Source organism: Gopherus flavomarginatus, chromosome 9 (assembly GCF_025201925.1).
Source record: "Gopherus flavomarginatus isolate rGopFla2 chromosome 9, rGopFla2.mat.asm, whole genome shotgun sequence".
Lineage (NCBI taxonomy): Eukaryota > Metazoa > Chordata > Testudines > Testudinidae > Gopherus > Gopherus flavomarginatus.
The window spans coordinates 10159539-10178513 of NC_066625.1; the positions used below are offsets into that span (position 1 = coordinate 10159539).

At 43.6% G+C, this 18975-nt stretch overlaps 1 protein-coding gene across 4 annotated transcripts in view; it reads right to left on the minus strand.

The window, feature by feature from the left end:
• The window catches only part of SDK1 (sidekick cell adhesion molecule 1), a 672152-nt gene that overhangs the window by 19817 nt on the left and 633360 nt on the right, over nucleotides 1-18975 (minus strand). For all 4 annotated transcript variants that reach the window (XM_050966275.1, XM_050966276.1, XM_050966274.1 and 1 more), the window contains 4 exons: nucleotides 14438-14599; nucleotides 13057-13182; nucleotides 3908-4072; nucleotides 1257-1394 (listed from right to left, as the gene is read on the minus strand). In XM_050966275.1, the coding sequence (XP_050822232.1) occupies nucleotides 1257-1394; nucleotides 3908-4072; nucleotides 13057-13182; nucleotides 14438-14599 (591 nt within the window). The remainder of the gene's footprint in view (nucleotides 1-1256; nucleotides 1395-3907; nucleotides 4073-13056; nucleotides 13183-14437; nucleotides 14600-18975) is intronic.

Genomic DNA, 18975 nt, shown 5'->3' on the forward strand with positions numbered 1-18975 from the left:
CTCCTCCTTAGCAATTTGTCCACGTTCCCACTTTTTGTATGATTCCTTTTTAATTTTTAGGTCATTAAAGAGCTCTTGATAGAAGTAAAGAACAAAGACAAAAGACGGGGGACGTGGGGGGCGGGGGAAGAAGAGAGGAAGACACAGCAAGAGATTTTTTCCTACGCTCATAGTGTGTAATTCCGCAGGTCTGAGCTCTGCTGGTGTCTTGAGCAGAAAGGCTGGTGTCATATTGCCAGTCTGCTGCAGACAGGTATTTTATCCTCAGCTTCAATTAGAGTGTTACATTAAGGTCCAGTGAGAACACGGATATCAGAAGGTGCAGGTCAGAACTGTCTTTTCATGTCTGTCCTCCAAATGTAGAGCACAAGTAGGAAGATGAGAGATTTTCTATGTGCCATGCATAGGAATCTGTAATAGTATTAGCTTGGTAAAATGCCATGGCATTCATACATTTTAAATCCCACAGGGATAAAATCTGATTTACTAACACTTGTTAGAAGTGAATTTATATAGAAAAAATAAATCTTTCTTTGGGCTGAACCACTGAACACTGCCAGGGGAAGTGAGAGGTTCTTTCCATATCCCTGTATTCTATTAACCCCTCCGCATCAGGACAGCTGGGACTTCCACTGCCCGCTCCTGTTGATTGGTCTGATTGGCACCAGAGAATTAACATAGTTCACTCCTGGGTTATGGAGAAACATGCACACAAATAACATTGCCAGAACTCAGGTTACTAATGGGGGAAAGGCAAAAATGATTTTGAAAGCTCCACAACCAGAGATCTGGGATTTGAAAGGGGAATATTTAAACATTCCCAGTGATGAACCAGCTGTTCCTGTTTTCTGTGGGAAAGGCAAATTAAGAGGCGTGGGGCTCAGATTATACTTTGGTGCCATAAAGTCCAGCAACTCAGGTCAGCCATAAGACTCCACTGCCATGACAACTGTAGCACTAACGAACAGAGGTTAGACATGGAGTACCCACATACACCATCTATCATTGATGGGATATCTACTCCTAACTCCAGCCACACTTCGTAAATACATCCCTCCACCCAAATATGTATATGGGGTGCACCCATGGAAAAGCACAAGCCAGTTCTCTCAGATTAGAGATCAAAGAGATCTGATTGGTTGATCCACCCAAAGAAACACACAAAGCGAAAGATTTCATGCTGCCAGAGTCACTGGTTCAAATGGAAAAAGAACATCCGTGGCACGAGAGGGACTGAAATGGAGCCACTATCTCACCTGTGCTGCAGTTCTTGTATTTCTTGCTCTGGCCATGTAGGACCAACGCAAACACCACTAACAGGATGAGGATGAGACTAGACAGAGCCATCACTAGTAGGAACCACCACTCTTCATAGAAAGGGGTTTCCATTTGGGCTACAGAGAGAACAAACAAAGGTTTAGGACCCTTCCACCTAACAATTCCTACACATTCCTCCCCTACGCCCCGTTAGCATCTCCCTGCCTTTTTCCCATGGAGATCTGTACCCCTGTTAGTCCTCAGGAAAGAGCATGGTTAAGAAGCTGGATTAGTGCCAGAGGAAGGTGCTGTGCCTATTTCTCACCCATAGCGATTCCAAAGTGCCCAGGTCTCCCTGGCCTCTGATACTCCAGTCCTGGATCCAAAAAGAGCCCTGCTGACTCACCACAAATGTCACTTTACCTGGAGGATTGGGCCTTCGCAGAACATCACCCAATAGCACTCACAAGGGATGCAGATGGTGCCTTTGGGTAACATCCAAGCACTCTCCAGTCCCAATGCACCTCAACCCAAACTCTCAACATCCCTGTTGTTCTAGCTCTACCCCTCACCCGCTGTCAGTTTAAACCATCCTGACCAGCAGCACCCCGGCATGTTCAGAGAGTTGGGTTTTATTCCTACCCACACATTCGATGTGGCCCATCTTAATTCCACCTGTTCCTCAGTTTCCCCAGCTGCAAAATAGGTAAATGACATTTATTCTTCTTTATAAAGTGCTTTGAGATCCTTGGTTAAAAATGGTAACTATTATTATTATTCCTTTCCAGCCATCCCTTTTTTCAGGGCATCTCAGCCATGAGGGGCAGCATTCTCACTAGGGCATAGATCTTCAATTGTGCATAACTACATTGCAGTTAGCGAGACAGAGAAATACCTGCTCGAATGGCTGATTCCAGGAGACCTATTTCACTTGAGACCAAAGCCATAGTTGAACTCAAGCCACTGAGCCGCACGCCTCTCCTAGCTTTCCTACGGCTGTGAAGAGCACTTTATTGCTCAGATTCTCTGGCTCTAAACTCAGCCTTATGATGTGGGGGGTCTGATTCATCCAGGGTGCTGGGAATTCTGTAGCAGTGAAAAGCGGTTGCCATCTCCCCTCTGCTGGGAGGTCAGCACAGACCAATAAAGCCAAAAAGGCAAGTGGTGCAGGCCAGGCTGGGGGCTGAACGGACCATCCAACTGTGTAGCCTGTAATGCTTTACAGCTTTTAAGCCTGTGAATCTCAATAGAAACTTCTTTCTATCTCAAGTTGTAGCCTGAAAAACTTTACAGCATCAAAAGAAAGTGAACTAAATAGTTCTGCTCAAGTGGAGAACAGACAAATGGGAAACTCGGAGTTCCTTTGAGGAAACAACTGCTAATGGGAAGAGAGGATAGTGGGGCTGACATGATTCCAACTGCAGAACATCCCTTTAGATTTTGTGTGAAAATACAGAATGGAGAAACACTCTAATATGTGAAGTGGGTTCCCCTTCTCCCTTGCGCTTAGAGAGGAAGGCAATGAGACAGTTCACGCGGAAATCCAGAGTAGTTCTTAGGGGCTAAGTGGTTAGTTGCACAGGGACAAAGAAGAGAATGAACACAACAGCAACAGCAATAGTACCATTTACTTTCTCTTTCTGCTGTGCAACTTTTGAGAGGTATTTGTGTTCTTTACCCCAGAAGCAAAGAGATAAGTCCTATTTCAGATACTGGCACTGCCAGGCCCATAGGAAGCTCCAGAATTTTGAATCACAAAGCCGTTTAAACAGTTTGCCTAAAAGCATCTTGGAAGGAGGAAGCAAGGGTAAGAAGACACCTGTGCAAGGCCTTAACCAGGGCAGTTTCTCCTGCTTCAGCAACAGGCCACCAAACTCCAGCTGCGGGGATACCAATGGAACAAAGCAAGCGTCAGCCTAGTTTACCTCTCAAAGTACCATCATTCTCCTTCTAGCAAGTCTTGAACTCTGAGTTCAAAGAGATTTCTGAAGGGCGTTCAGGCCATATCTCTACACACTGGGGATAATCACAACAGAGCTGGCAAGAAGGTGCGTGAAGAACATCAACAATCCAACCCATACAGACTTAGGCCTGACGCTGTGATGGAAGTCTTTCCATTGAGGTCAGTGCAATTTGGGTAGGGCCCTTAGAGAATTTGACTTGTCAGCAGAAGGATACAGTGGAAGGATTCAGTTTACTCTGTCAGTAAATTGCACCTAGTACATTTTTGAGAGCAATATATACAAAATAACACAGAAATATCTACCTCAGGAGACTGGGGAGGGAATGGACCCAGGTGAAGAGAAGAAACAGAAAGGTAATTGAGGAGAGGGAAAAAGCAAACAAATCACAAACTGTATAGTCATGTTGCAATACATGCTAATTTACATGCAAATTCCTGGGGGAGTTTCTTCACCAAATATTACAGTGATAGGCCCCTGTTTTTGAACAAAAAAATCAGTATCTGTTTCATCATTGCCTCATTCTGGTCTTAGCATGATTTCAATGGGGTTTCATGGCATAAAGGAACATAACACAGTTTTTTAAGCAGGGCCTCGGTGCTTTATTTTAACTGTTGGCTCTGGTTTTCTCTCTCTTTCCTCACAAAGGAAGTCTAGTGGGGAAAGTATAATACAGAATGCATGATTACCTGATACTGCTGCAGATGGGATGCTTGGTTCTCCATAGCCAAACTCATTTACTGCAACCACTCGGAATTCATAGCTCACCCCCTGTTTTAGCTTGTCCAGACCGACTGTGTAGGAGGTAGCACTGCGGGGGATGTCCTTCACAAACGTGTCCCACAGTCCTTCATCTAGCAAAGCAGCACACATGCAAAAAAAGAGCATCATTAACGTTATTACTCTGCACTCTCTCTCTTGTTTCGTGGAAATGAGTTGCTATTAATCATGTGTTTCAACATGAGGCAATTTCCATGTCTACCTAAACTACTGCTGTCCAACACAGCAAATAAATCAAACCAATGTGATAGGTTATTGAACCACAGTCATTCTAGGTTGTGACTGCTTTTACATTATGTCAGGATCCAAACATGAAACCTTCACATGGGTGAAACTTACAGACAGAACTTGGAGTGTGACGAAATCCTCCCTGTTCTATACCCCAGATGTGCACAATTGGATAATCTAGATATTCAATGGCCATATTAATATTTATATTGATAACCATCCAGCACGTGTATGACATTGTTTTCCTATTACATAGGTCAAAGTCTCATATCTACTTGAAGCACAATGAAAATATGTCATTTTCAACAAGATGGTCACTGAGAGTGGTAGGATAAAAAATTACAACTGTGATTAAAAACTCTGGCCAACAGTTTTGAACTTGGGACCCTAACGTCAGGCTAAGTGGCCTATTTTCCAGAGATGACCAGCAAACGTACTGCTTTCATTGACTTCCCACTGATGAAATATAGGCACCATTTGTGTGTATGGGAGTAGTGCTTATTGCCACAGGAGCATCCAAGCTGCAGTGCTGAGGACAACGGGCCAGATCCTCAGCTGATGTAAACTGGCATGGCTTCAAGGACCTGGCCCAATGACTATTAATTTTATTTTAACATTTTTGGTAATTAATTTCCATTTCCCCCCAGTATATCTTAATAACTATATAAAAATAGAAAGACAAATTCTGCACAAATACAGTGTATGAGATGCTTACACCAAAAGAAAGCCCTCTGCACTGAGAGTCTATCACTTCCATGATTTCTTCTGACTAGAGGTGCCACCAGTATAATAGTAAAGTAAAAGCCAGCAGCATTATCCTTGGTGTCATGTTCTGGTGCTGCAATGTCAGGAGCGGATTCTGTTCTCACTTACTCTAGATTTACCTTAGCACAAGTCCACTGAAGTAATTGTAGTTATTACGGAGTTACTCCAGTGTAAGTGAAAGCAGAATTTGGCCCTTAGCCTATTCCTTTGCAACAGGAAATAATGGGCAGAACTGAATGATTTATGCTGTAGGTGCACTTCCATGTGAATGTTTTAATTTTGCCATAAGTAAATACTAATTTGTAATGCGCTGCATGTCCCCCAAACTGCATCTGTTCTGTTCAAGATGATTGGCAGTCCCAAGTGGACTGAACAAGGAGATTGAACATTTTATTATTCTGTCCACATTTGAGAAATACTAACGAATAAGTAATTTTTCTGTCATGTTTAAAATTCAGACCAATACATTATTCACCAGCATTTTCAGAGTTTAATGAAGTTATCATAATGTACCATTGTTATGAATGACATTTTTTATAATGTGTGTAAAACAGAAGATAAAATATTGACTTCCCATATATAGGGCAGTGTAAAGCTAGATTATTTTCACCATGCAAAGCTAACAATGTAATATAAATGGTTGGAATGTTTTTTATTTGAAGTGGGTGGAGTGTGGAAACATTTTCAAAGAGTGTTTGCTGCAATCACTGACACTATATCCTGCATCTGATTCTATAAAATATTATCATAATTGATAGAACTGAATGAGTTTCCATAAACACATTTGTAAATATTGATACAGAATTTCAACCCATTGTGATTTGGTTTAAAAGCAATTCATTTGCACCACAAATTGCTTAGGGGGTGGGAAAAAAATAACAGAATAAATAACGGTTTTTCCAACACTAATTTCAACAGAAACAAACCTACCACTCTCTCTCTGTTGTTCTTAAAATAGTCCATGGAATCATTTGTATAGACAGTGTGCTAAATTCAGCAAAGCTGCTGCAGGGAGCTGTAAAGTCAACCTCCGAGTGCAGCCTGGATCCAAGGGGAAATTATCCCCTGAGGACGGATGGTGGCATTTCTGCCTCTGTCCTGCCCCGGGGCTAGGCTGGAGAGGGTGTCAGAGAGAAGACAAAGCTGTAGTTTATAACAGGTTATCCATGGACATTTGCTGGTGGGCGTTTCTTCAGAGAAACGCTTTAACAGAGGAATTCCAGTTGCTCTGACCTCCACTTTTGGTTCACCTTTAGCTCCAGTCCTAAGGGGACTGCCTCCTGAAGCTGGGTCAAAATGGAGCCATTTACTTCATATCCCCCACTCCAAACTTTGGGGACTTGTGTGAAATGGAACCCAGAATCCAACTACCCATGGTTTGGGCCAGATTGTGCCCAATAGGAAACCAGCCCCACAGAACTACACAATGCTAGGAAGGACTGCAGTTGGGCTGACCCATGCATTGCAGGCAGGGAGGTGGAGGAAGGCTCCTTGTTCCCTCTCCATTGCACAACACATGCACACACCAGGCACAATCCAGTCCTTTGGATTTGCAAGACTAAGACCCGGCCAACAAGACTTTGTCCTGTTCCTGGCAGGAATACTTGGGTCTGCCTGTAGATGGACAGCACAGTCAGGCTAAAAAGACATCTTCTTTTGATGGCAAACTTTGCTATCCAATGTCAGCAGCTCATCTGCGAGAGAATTCATTAGTGAGACACCTAAGTGGGTGGGGGGAGATTGGCTTCTGTAGTAAGTGGAAAATCATTAGCATACTGTACACAACATTTCCCACACAGGTCATGGTGAGGAAAGATTTGCATGCCGAAAACTAATATCTCAACAGTGTATCAGTGCGGAGAAACCAGTGAGAGAAGCAAAGTTTGCACCACTGACTAACACCTCCCAAAACAGATGCAAGTCTAGCCGGTCCCACTCAATTCCTGTTTAACGTACTGTGAGATTCAGCACAGCTGGCAATGGGGATGCAGTCATATTGCTCTCAATTGCTTTTGCCTTAATAACATCTGCCCGTTCCTTCAGTTCATATTACCTTACACTGGGTACGCGGAATCTGACAGGAGGGGTAAATATATGACACAAAAGGGAGAGTTCCTTTGAAAAATAAATCTTTTTTTGCTTCCTGTTTTTATAAATGCTACATCGCATCAAGGCTCAGCCTCATTTCCCGCTGACACAAGAATCTGATCTCTATCTTCCAGCTCCGATTTCTCCATCAGAGTTGAGAGGCATGTGCCTGTATGTGGCGAGAAGGCTCTAATCACGCTGGAAGACACTAACCACTCCTACCTATCACCATGTTGAGCCTGGGCTACGCACACAATTTATTCCTCTGAAGCGGTGAGCAATGTTGTGCACTGCAGGTGTTTAAACAGACACCACACCAACATGAAAGCTTGATATCACGGACAATTAATCAGGGTCTCTGTGCTGCATAAAACTGTTAGTCAGTAACAGAGGCTTCTGGTTCTTATAAGACAGGCGAGGTGACAAATGACAGCCATGCTGGAGCTGGGGCTAGATGGAAACCTGTCAATTATTCATTTCTGAAGCACTAGCATTTCTCTTTTTGTGTAATCGGAGAGCTAGGTTGTAAAACTTACTAGTAATCATATGTCAGGAGATTTACAAGAATAGATGCTCCTGATCATTAGGGCCTCCTGTACTTGGTCAGTGTTCATCAGTGAAAAGATTAAAATGTTAATTTCTTGAGTAAAGGGAAAGGTTTGGGTTATGATGCCAATTAACAAAAAGACAAGAATGGAAAGTGAAGGCTGACAAACTGTCACTGCACGCAGATCGGGAGCAGGAGCAAATGAAAGGCCTCATGGCAGAAGCCAGAGATGCAGCTGCACCCTTCACTTTGAATTTACTGAATTTTGCTGGTTTGTGTCCACGTTAAACACAGAATTTACTCATTTGTTTAAAAATAAATAGAAACTGAAAAAAAAGGAACATTACCCAAGAGACCAGAGAAGAGCTAGAGAGAGATCAGTCCTCAGGGCTCCGGGAAACTAAGTGCCTCAGCCATTTAGGGGAGGGAAAACCCCCACGCTGAGTAGAACGGTTCTTCCTGAAAATGTCTGTCCTCTCAGGAGAGTAATTTTGAGGACAAAATACAAAATTTGCCTGATTTGTCTATGTCCTAAATATAGGTGGTATAACTATTTGGGCCTTATTTGGCCCATGTTAGAAACCATGATAACTGGAAGCATGTTTAAATGCATTTTCCTACTATAGAGTTAAGCCATGCCCTCCTACAGGGAAAAACCAGGTCAGTGCCAGGAAACTTTGCATCATCCTGTCCTGGGCATGTGCTGTCTGTCCCACAAAGCAGGTAGATCCATGGCCTGCCTACCCTGGAGATATCCTATGATCTGCAAGGAAATCCCACAGATCTCAGGGCATCTGCAGCAGGCCAACATAGGCATTAAGGCATTCAGGCACAGTGCCTCTGTACCATTTCCTCCACATATCCGTGGCAGCATGGATCCCTGAGGAACCATGCAGAAATCCCCCCTTGTGGGAGGCCACTGACGTGTGCGTGTGGGGAGGGGGGAAGAGTCTGCAAGCTGTGGGCTTGGAGGGGGACAACTCTATGCAAAGTTGTGCTCTCCAGGCCATACCTCTCTCCTCACCAGCCCCAGGTCTCCAGTCACATGGAGGGGAAGCACACGGGATGCCACAGTGTTGCAGAACGCAGATAAAGCCACTTAACTCCACTCTCTTGCCTGTGGTAAAATTAGGGCCATTTGGACAGGTCTGCCATTCTCTACCTGTTCTCTGCACGTAAAAGAAGAGGGCATGATCTGATCCACATTACACAAGTGGCCTAGTCGAAGCCTAGGTGATTACTGCGAGAGTGCCAGAGACTTCTCAGTGACATTTACTTTAATGCAGGAGGAACTGAGCTGGAATCTATTTCTCATGCCACAGAACGGAGGCAGGATGGGAGAGATCTCTGCTTTTCTGAACATTCTCCCACTTGCTCTGACATCTATGAAAAAACGTTGCTTTGTCTGTTCTGTGCCAGTGTCTGAATGATATGCTAGATGTGGAGGAGGTAGGCAGGTCGGTCACCTGACACAGATCCAGGGGAACAGCAGAGAGGCAGATTAAATACCCTTACCTGTGTATATAAAAAGAAAAAGCAGCAGGACAGAAGGACCTCTTTGAAACAGAGCAAAGAACAACCTGACGAAATGGCAACTCAGAGCAGAGGCCAACATTTATTACACTGAGCCACCCTCCTTCCCTGGTGGAAGGCAGCTCTGGCACAGAGCTACAGCAGGAAAAATGAGATGATACAGCAGTTAATGTTTTGGGTAATGAGGCCTATAACAGATGACACCTGAGATCCAAAGCCCTAAGGTAATGGTACAGTGTTTAAACACTGACATCATGCTAAAGCTTTTTATTTGCCTATCAGATGCTTCTGTTCTTGGCCACAGAAAGATGGAGACCTCCCCTTTCTTGCTTTGTATGTGAATGGCACATGTCAACTGCTCTTCTCTGAAACAGCAACAGTTTAAAAACAAAAACAAAAAATCTCTCCAACCTGCGTTTCATTGCTCAGTAACAACCCAGAAGGCAGGAACAGCTTCTTTGCATTATATTAAAAGAGATGTTTTTCTGAAATGACCAGCACTGGCAGTGGGAATTAGCCCCCTTCTTTTGCTGAGCTCTAAATTCAAATGGCAAATTCCTGCATGCAGAGATGAGGAAGAATGGCAATCTGGGGATGAGGCTTCTGGTAAGAGTGGGTCTGCTCCCTTAGACAGAGGTAAACCAGGGACTAAGACCGACCTAAGGAAGGTCTCTTCAGAGAAGCCCGGAGTCCAGGATAAGTCTGACAGCTCCTTTGCCTTGAGCGATCTGGAGAGGTGAGAGAGCTGGGATTTGATAGGGTAACCAGGGAGGTACATCTGCGAGGAGGCTGTTGCGGGGATCCAGAGGGGACCAGGGTCAGAAAGGAGCAGGAAAGAGGCTCTCCTCACCAGCCAGAGGAAAAGGCCTGGCTGGAACTATCTGCAGTGGGGATCAGGAACAAAAACTTTAAGAGGGTCAACAGCTTTAAGAAGCTTGGCTTGAGGAAATGCTAGGCAGCAGGAACTGGGTTGTGGAAAGAACTGATGAGACCAGTAAGGGGCTGAAGAGACAACGGAGGGGGTAGGAGGTAATTCGTTTTAGTTTAATATGACATTTGAACTGCACTGTTTTAATAGACCACCCCACCCAAGATGGGCTGTTGCTCAACTCACAGAAATCTGGGTGCAGTTATTGGGAAGTCCAAGAAGGGGAAACTGAGGCAGCAGCAGGGCCCAAACCCAGTTCATGCAAGGCAATTTCCATCCCAGCATCAACCTCAGCCTAGACCAGTCCACACAAGTGGTCCATTTCATAGACACTACTGTTCTAATAAGCGATGGTCACATAAACACCGCCCTATACCAGAAATCTACTGACCGCTATACTTACCTACATGCCTCCAGCTTCCATCCAGGACACACCACACAATCCATTGTCTACAGCCAAGGTCTAAGATACAACCGCATTTGTTCCAATCCCTCAGAGAGAGACAAACACCTACAAGATCTCTATCAAGCATTTTTCAAACTACAATAGCCACCTGCTGAAGTGAAAAAACAGATTGACAGAGCCAGAAGAGTACCCAGATGTCACCTACTACAGGACAGGCCCAAAAAAGAAAATAACAGAACGCCACTAGCCGTCACCTTCAGCCCCCAACTAAAACCTCTCCAGCGCATAAGCAAAGATCTACAACCTATCCTGAAAGATGATGCCTCACTCTCACAGATCTTGGGAGATAGACCTGTCCTCACTTACAGACAGCCCCCTAACCTGAAGCAAATACTCACCAGCAACCACACACCATACAACAAAAACACTAACCCAGGAACCTATCCTTGCAACAAAGCCCGATACCAACTCTGTCCACATATCTATTCAAGTGCCACCATCATAGGACCTAATCACATCAGCCACGCCATCAGGGGCTCGTTCACCTGCACACCTACCAATGTGATATATGCCATCATGTGCCAGCAATGCCCCTCTGCCATGTACATTGGCCAAACTGGACAATCTCTACGCAGAAGAATAAATGGACACAAATCTGACATCAGGAATCATAACATTCAAAAACCAGTAGGAGAACACTTCAACCTCTCTAATCACTCAGTGACAGACGTTAAGGTGGCAATTTTGCAACAGAAAAGCTTCAAAAACAGACTCCAAGGAGAAGCTGCTGAATTTGATTTAATATGCAAACTAAATACCATTAACTTAGGTTTGAAAAGAGACTGGGAATGGCTTGGTCATTACACTAATTGAATCTATTTCCCCATGTTAAAGTATCCTCACACCTTCATGTCAACTGTCTGAAATGGGCCATCTTGATTATCACTTCAAAAGTTTTTCTCCCCTGCTGATAATAGCTTCTCTTCATTAATTAGCCTCTTACAGTTGGTATGGGTATGGTATGAGAACACCTTTTCATGTTCTCTGTATGTATAAATATCTTCTTACTGTATGTTCCATTCTATGCATCCGATGAAGTGGGCTGTAGCTCATGAAAGCTTATGCTTAAATAAATTTGTTAGTCCCTAAGGTGCCACAAGTACTCCTGTTCTTTTTGCTGATACAGACTAACATGGCTGTTACTCTGAAACTCCAATCCCTGAAGAATGTGCACATTTTATGAGCTTTGTTTGAAAACCATTATCAAGGCTGAGTCCTCGAAATTAGAAAAAGGTAATGGAACCACAGTGGAACCTTGGAATTCTGTCAAAGGCATGAGGGAAGCCTATATCCCTAGGGCTGAAGATCACAATAATTCAGTCTATGGTCTGGTCAGATCTCAACAGCTAATCAGTACCGGGAGAGTGCCAACGAAAAACCATAGTGGAATTCAGTTGGCGGCACTCCTCCTTCTAACACAGATCTGAATTAACGTCCAGCATTAGTTAAAATGATAACACTGCTGAAGGTGCCATCTGTCAGAGCAAATACAAAAATGAGGCTTTGACCCCTTATATAGTGTGTCTAAACTTGGAATTCGGGGCTTGAGGAGACATACCCACGTGAGTTCTCATTGAGTTAGCGCACTAAAACCAAATGTAGCCCTGCGAGTACAGGGATGGCTAGTACATGCCTGTCAGAGACCCTAGGCATGTATCTGGGGAGGCTAGCCTGTCGTGCTGTTGTGGCTACGTTCTAACTTTAGGGCTAGTATGTTCTAGGGATGTCTCCTCAAGCTGGGAATCACACCCCCAGCTCCAAGTGCAGATGTACCCATAGTCAATAAAGATCCCATGACATAACAACTTTGTTGTCTTGATCGCATTCCTCCTGTAGAATGAATTGGAGATGTTATGCTGTATGCCCGCTGCTAAAAGCCATGTTTTCTTACTGATATAGGATAGCTGTTGCATTCTGCCCACAAGAGGTGTATTTCAGTGGTGGATCTGTGAGAGGGGAGTGATAGCTCAGTGATTTGAGCACTGGCTTGCTAAATCCAGGGTTATGAGTTCAATCCTTGAGGGGGCCCTTTAAAGAACTAGGGTAAAAATCTGTCTGGGGATTGGTCCTGCTTTGAGTAGCGGGCTGGACTAGATGATCTCCTGAGGTCCCTTCTAACCCTGATATTCAAACATACAAAGTGCTTGAGGATTCTTCTGCATTAAATGGGCTGCATACATGTACATTATTTTAAATTATGAATAACATTAGTTCCTTAACTGGCAGCTTTATTGGTGACATCTGAGGAAAAATGGCACAGTACTCATGGTAATTTTCTGTGACTATTTCCAAGCAGGAGGAAATATGACAATTAACATAGTAATATGTTTACAGAAGGCAAAAATAGAAACTATTTGGTGGTGGGCATTTAGAAAAGAAAAGCTGTGTCTTTCTTATCTTTCTTTCTTATATGGTGGCTAGGACTATGGTGTGGACAAGTTCCCACCACCAAATCCTGTCCACATTTTTTGGATTTTTTTTTCTCAGCAGTAATTTCTCCTACCTGATGGCCGCGCCTCTATGATGTACCCAGTTGTGGGTTTGTCCCCTGAATCTCCCTCAATCCACTGCAGAGTCAGCCCAGAAGCAGATTTTGTAGCCAGAATTTCTTGAGGGGAGCCAGGAGACCCTAAGGGATGAGACCAGAATAGCAAACATCAGGGGGTGTGAGAAGTGATCACATTATACTTTTAACATCTTCAGAAATATGCACATAAAAACCACACACAGAAGCTAACCATATACACAGGGTAAACTAGTTTAATGGGGTGCTGGCTCAAATCTTTCCTGGTTCACGCACCACAGATTTATATATCAGTTGCTGGGTTTTACAGGGATACTCACATCAACTAAGCAGACAAAAAAACAAAAACAAAAACCCCAACCTGTTACTTTCACCACTTACATCTTTACAAACATTCCTGCCTACAGAGTCAGCCCAGCACCATCCCTGGAAACTCAGAGATCAGCAGAAAGACATGCTGCTTGTTCAGTCAGTCAATATCATGTCATTAGCACATCCAACTAGACTAGCAGTTATAATGCCTGTGATGTGGGCATCAGGATGAGTTAAACTGCAGCATCATGTATCACCATTGCATTTACATGGTACAGAAGGTATTTCAAGAACATTATAAATGTTGCACACACATTATAGGAGAGCTATTTATGATCATATAGCACCTCCGAAAGATTCGATCACAAGGGAAGGGTGCAATGAGAGAGGTGGAGGGTGGCTTCTGTTTGATTAAGAGGGCAGGGAGACACAAAATAGAATCGTGCATGAATACTGCACAGATGCTTTAAGGATTATCAGTCAGCCAGCGATCATTGTAAGACCTCTAATTTTTCTTGCTGCAAACTGCAATGATTAAAATGAATCATCTGTTTATCAACAAAAAATCTTGGTGCACAAACCAACGAGTCAGGGAGTCTGAAGTTAAGCCTGCTGTTCCCCACTTCTTGCATATGGTGAGTATATTTATGTGTGTAAGCCAAAACATAAAGACATGAGGGAATGTTTCTGAACTCTCACCAGTTTTACACCCAGGAAATGTAATCCAGGTCTGGATCAGGAGTTTCATCAGTGCAATCAGAATCAGGGCATGCTCTGAAGACATGGCTCTGAATTCCCTTGGCTGGTTGGTTTGTCTTTCAATTTATTTGCACAGGTTTTTGCAGTCACTTGTTTTGGATTTCATAAAAAAGGAAAAACGTTTTTCATGGAATGTTATGAACCCACTAAATCATGCCTAGAGCCCTTGAGACTCCATTCTTCCTCGGGCTGGAAATGTATTTGCACATACACTGTATTACTCCCTGCTGTTGGACTGAATTAATGTAATTGGCTCTGGTCTCTTGCATGTTGCTAAGGTTCCACTTACCCTCTGCTGGCCCAGCTGTGATGTTGGCTTGTAGCTCGGGTCCATAGGTGATGGTTCTGGCTTGCACTCTGAATAGGTAGGTCACCCCCTTGGTGAGATCTCGGACCTTTAACCAGCGCTGCCAATTTCCTTTTATGTCCACAGTCACCACCTTACTCACCCCTGGAGTAGCAGTTGAGATGAAAAATAAGAGTCTCAATGCAAAAAAGCAATTGAGCAGAGCTTATTGTGTCTAGATAAGTAAAATTATCTCACAGTTTGCTAAGAAAGTATTTCTTACAATTAGTGGGAGTTTAAGTAGTGATAATAGCCAATTTTCAGCACAGATAAGCGTAATTAGAGTTTAAGCTTGATAAGTGGGTACTGACAAGAAAAAAATCTCACAACACAACTGGGAAATTACCATGAGACTGCACGCAAGCTCACTAATTACACTGGGAAAAAAGGAGGTGGTAAACGAAGGTGACTGCAAGCGGCATAGCTCTTCCTAAGCCAGAGCTGCTCCGTGTGGTGTCTCTTTGCCATGTACCTTGCAACACTATTCCAAGCAAAGAAACACTGTTCCAGATTCATCTTTGCCCTGCACCTTGTACTTTCATTTATACCAGTGTGAAGTGAGTGCACCGTGGGTGTAAACAGTTACCGTTTTGACTCAGTAGGGTTTCACACTGAAGTAAATGACCACACAAGGTGCACCGCAATGGTGAATCTCATCAACTGCATTATTATTTAAGGGGACGGTGAGATCCTCCCCCCTGTTCAGGCCCCTTTAGGCCAGGGGAATAGGGTTGAAGTAGCATAAAGGGGCCCTAAAAGTCATGGCTTGGTCTTGGGAAGAATTCCCTCAGTAGAGGCATAGTGGGGGACAAACATATGGCTGTCTTCCAAGGACCTCCTCATAAGCCATGGGATAGGGGGTGGACCCCGGGGCAATACTGGGCATGGGAATGATGCGTCAGGGATGGCGCTGTAGCATGCAGCACTGAAGAGATTCCGGGCAGCCCCAGGAGTTTGTCATAGCTGAGACAGATCCTCAAGGTTGTCTGAGTTGCACTGAGGGTCTCTCCCGCTCCTGGAGGAGCCCAGGATCAGGAGGGTGCATACGTGACTTAAAACGACTTCAGTAGCACTTTCCTCAGTGTTGCGATTTCTGTGCTGTGATTTGTAGAGCCTTACCCCTATATTCTATACACACACATTTCTTTAACTATGTTACCGTCATCTCTTTGGACTAAGCCTGCAAGAATTTAAAGGATTCAATTTACTTTTCACACAACACCTTCTCTCATGTTCATTCCTCTCTTGTAGAACAATGAAAACCAGTTCAGTTTCTTTCACTAGCCTTTAGAGTCACGTTCTCAATCAGGGCCGGCTCCAGGCCCCAGAGCGCCAAGCGCGTGCTTGGGGCGGCATGCTGCAGGGGGCACTCTGCCGGTTGCCGGGAGGGCGTCAGGCGGCTCCGGTGGACCTCCCGCAGGAGCCCCTGCAGAGGGTCCGCTGGTCTCGCGGCTCCGGTGGAGCATCCGCAGGCACGCCTGCGGGAGGTCCACCGGAGCTGCGGGACCAGCGAGCGGCAGAGCGCCCCCCACGGTGTGCCGCCGTGCTTGGGGCAGCAAAATGGCTAGAGCCGGCCCTGTTCTCAATGATGCCCTATTTAGGTTGCAAAAACTGCAGAGGAGTGATTATCTGAAAACAACTGTTCTCACTGGAATTTTCTAAAATAATTACATGGAAACGTTTCTTAAGTTTTGTACAAATTGTTTTAAAAATGTTGGGGGCTAATCTGCGCTGACAATGTCCTTTTAATATTCGCAAGTGAAATAAATGTATGTAGCCCTTTCCAGACAAATAAGACAGGTTGTTCTGTCAGGAGGAGCGTACTAGTTTTGCACTATTCAGAGAAATATATTATGAATAGAATTTCCAGTTTTTGATGTAAAGTTTATGCAAATTAACATCCATTTTCAAGATGAGGTTGCATTAGTTAAATTTTTTTTTAAAATTTCCAAAGGGTTTTTGATCAAAATTTCATCCCAGTTACAACTTCCTGTTCAAATAATCCTTTCTTATTTAAAAGAGAAAAAGCTCTAAGCTGCAAAACTTCTCTCTCCGCCTCTAGGTATATTATTTAATTTCTCAGTGACAAATGTGAAGACATAACCCAACAAAACACTGAAAAGCAAGAACCTCTGAAATTTCAAACAAGCTTTTCCACCCCTCCTCTCCTTAAACTGAAAAAAGGCTCCAGGGTAGTTTTGTTGTCGGTTATTGGTAAAACATAACATTATAAATGTGAATGATGGGGAGGCACTAGAGAAGACTGTAGCAAGAAGGTTTTAAATGGTGCTTAGAGCACAGTAAGAGACAGGTTGTTCCAAGTCCTATGAGAAAAGGCACAAAATCGTCAGTTGGAAGAGGAGACGAAGAAAACAGATGTAGGGAGGAAGATTTGGTAGTGTTCAGAGTACAAGTCGGGCAGCCGGAGAAGGGGAAGAGGGCACAAACAGACATGGTAGGGAAGAGCAGAAAATGGTGAAGATAAGGGTGGGTGGGTTAAACTAGATGCACAAGAAGAGAGTGGGATCTGAGAAGTTGAACAGAGGAAGGGAAAATTATTTATTGCTATCAAATATGGAGATGAGCAGGTGACACTGGAGTCTCATTTTTCCTTGCCCCCCCTACATTGTAATTGCCATCCATGTCAACTAGTTAAAAGGGAAGTCAACAAATAACTGAAACTGAAGTTCAGGATAATCCAGAGAGTATTTTTACAGATATACTGTGAAACAGAGTACCCAGACTCACACATCCCACATTTTTTTTTTATTTTCAGCAATGGAATCTCCAACACTGGAGGATGAACTTTTCTTTCTTGGCCAACTGTGGGCAAAAGGAGGACAACACGTCTACAAGGAATGGGTTCTGGTGGATCAAGGGGATTTGAGGCTGAAGTCCTCTTTGCAGCTCCTTCTGTTCTCTCCAGCATCCAGCTGCACATGAAGTGGGTCCCTTTTAGCTTAGACTTTACCCATCCCAGTTTGCTGGAATCCTGAGGGCAACTCTGAACAGCTCATTCAAGGGCCTCTGAACTGGTTAAATACTTGGATAGCTCCAGAAATTTTCAGCAGGTATATTTTTCATGAAGGTTCATCAAGTTTGTGCTTCTTCGCTGTACACAGGAATGGTAGCTGCATAATATCCCCTTACCCTGACATCCATCACCAGCAACTGATCAGACACATAGCTTTTGCCATACCAGTTATCCATATAGTCCAATATCCTGTCTCCAGTAGAAGCCAGAATCTGATGCTTCACAAGAAAGCAATCCCTTCACATGTACTGCAGTTGCCAACTGTGCAAATCTGTAGATGTTGGGCAGGGAAGGGGGAAATTCCTTCCTGACCCTACAAGCAATCAGATTATACTCTGAAGCATGAGATTTGGTTGACTGCTGAGAAAGTCCAACTGCTTTCACGAAAGGATTATTTCAGTACCAGACAAGAATACTTGAAACACTAATATTTCCATATAAAAGATGGATTCCCTTTAAGTTTTATGTATGAGAGAATAAGAACCAGGAAAATTCCAAAGTATCTGAATGTCCTTTATGCCCTGTCTACATTTCCTGGTCAGAATTATGCATCCATTCTGCATTAGCTCTTCATGCTGTAACTCTACTAGCAACAAAGGGTAAAAGTGCTTTTATTCTCCTGCTTTCATTTCTGAGTACAACTTTCCCCATGCATAAGACATGGAAAGTCAGCTATAAAGAAATCCTTTATTCCTTACAGCAGAAACAAATGCTAGTGATTGATATCCTTATTTCTTCTGAAAGAAGTTTAAAATGGATTGGCAATGGTTGAAATTACTCGACCCACTGTCATTCTGCCAAAGCTAGACATCCTATTGAACTACTGGAAATATTTTAGGAATATAAAAAATATTAATAACTCCCCCTCTAAACTTTTTAATCTTTTCTAATTAATCTTTAGAGTGATTCTGCGTTTGTTTTCAGAGAGATTGCCAGTTCCTTCTCCGCTGATCTTTTGGTAAATTAATAACGCCTTTGTGATTGTCATATTGTCGTCAGGTGGGATCATATCTAGTGCTGGGTTAAAAATGCTATTTGAAAACTCAGTATAAACACATAGATACAAGTAAATCTCTGCCATTCTCCTCTTCTAAAGTGGTCACGGTACCACTGAAAATGTACATTCATGATGCCAATAAGACCTTTGTTTTATGATACAAATGATATAGTTCATCAGCAGCAACACAAATGGGACTCAGTGAGGGGGATTCTGTGGCAAGGCCTACGCTGCAGTTTTGGGATGTAGCGCAGAGACACAATCAGGACACTAATATGTTGAAGTTTCCTGTTCTGTCACAGAGAGTAACAATGGCAGTGTAATGGCTTTTCAAGCCACTCGCTGAATACATCTTTGCAGGAGAATGTGAGAGGATGGAAAAAAGCTGTATTACACATTTATATAGCTTACAGAGCAGTTTTAGCAAAGCAGGAACACCCACAGTTGCCC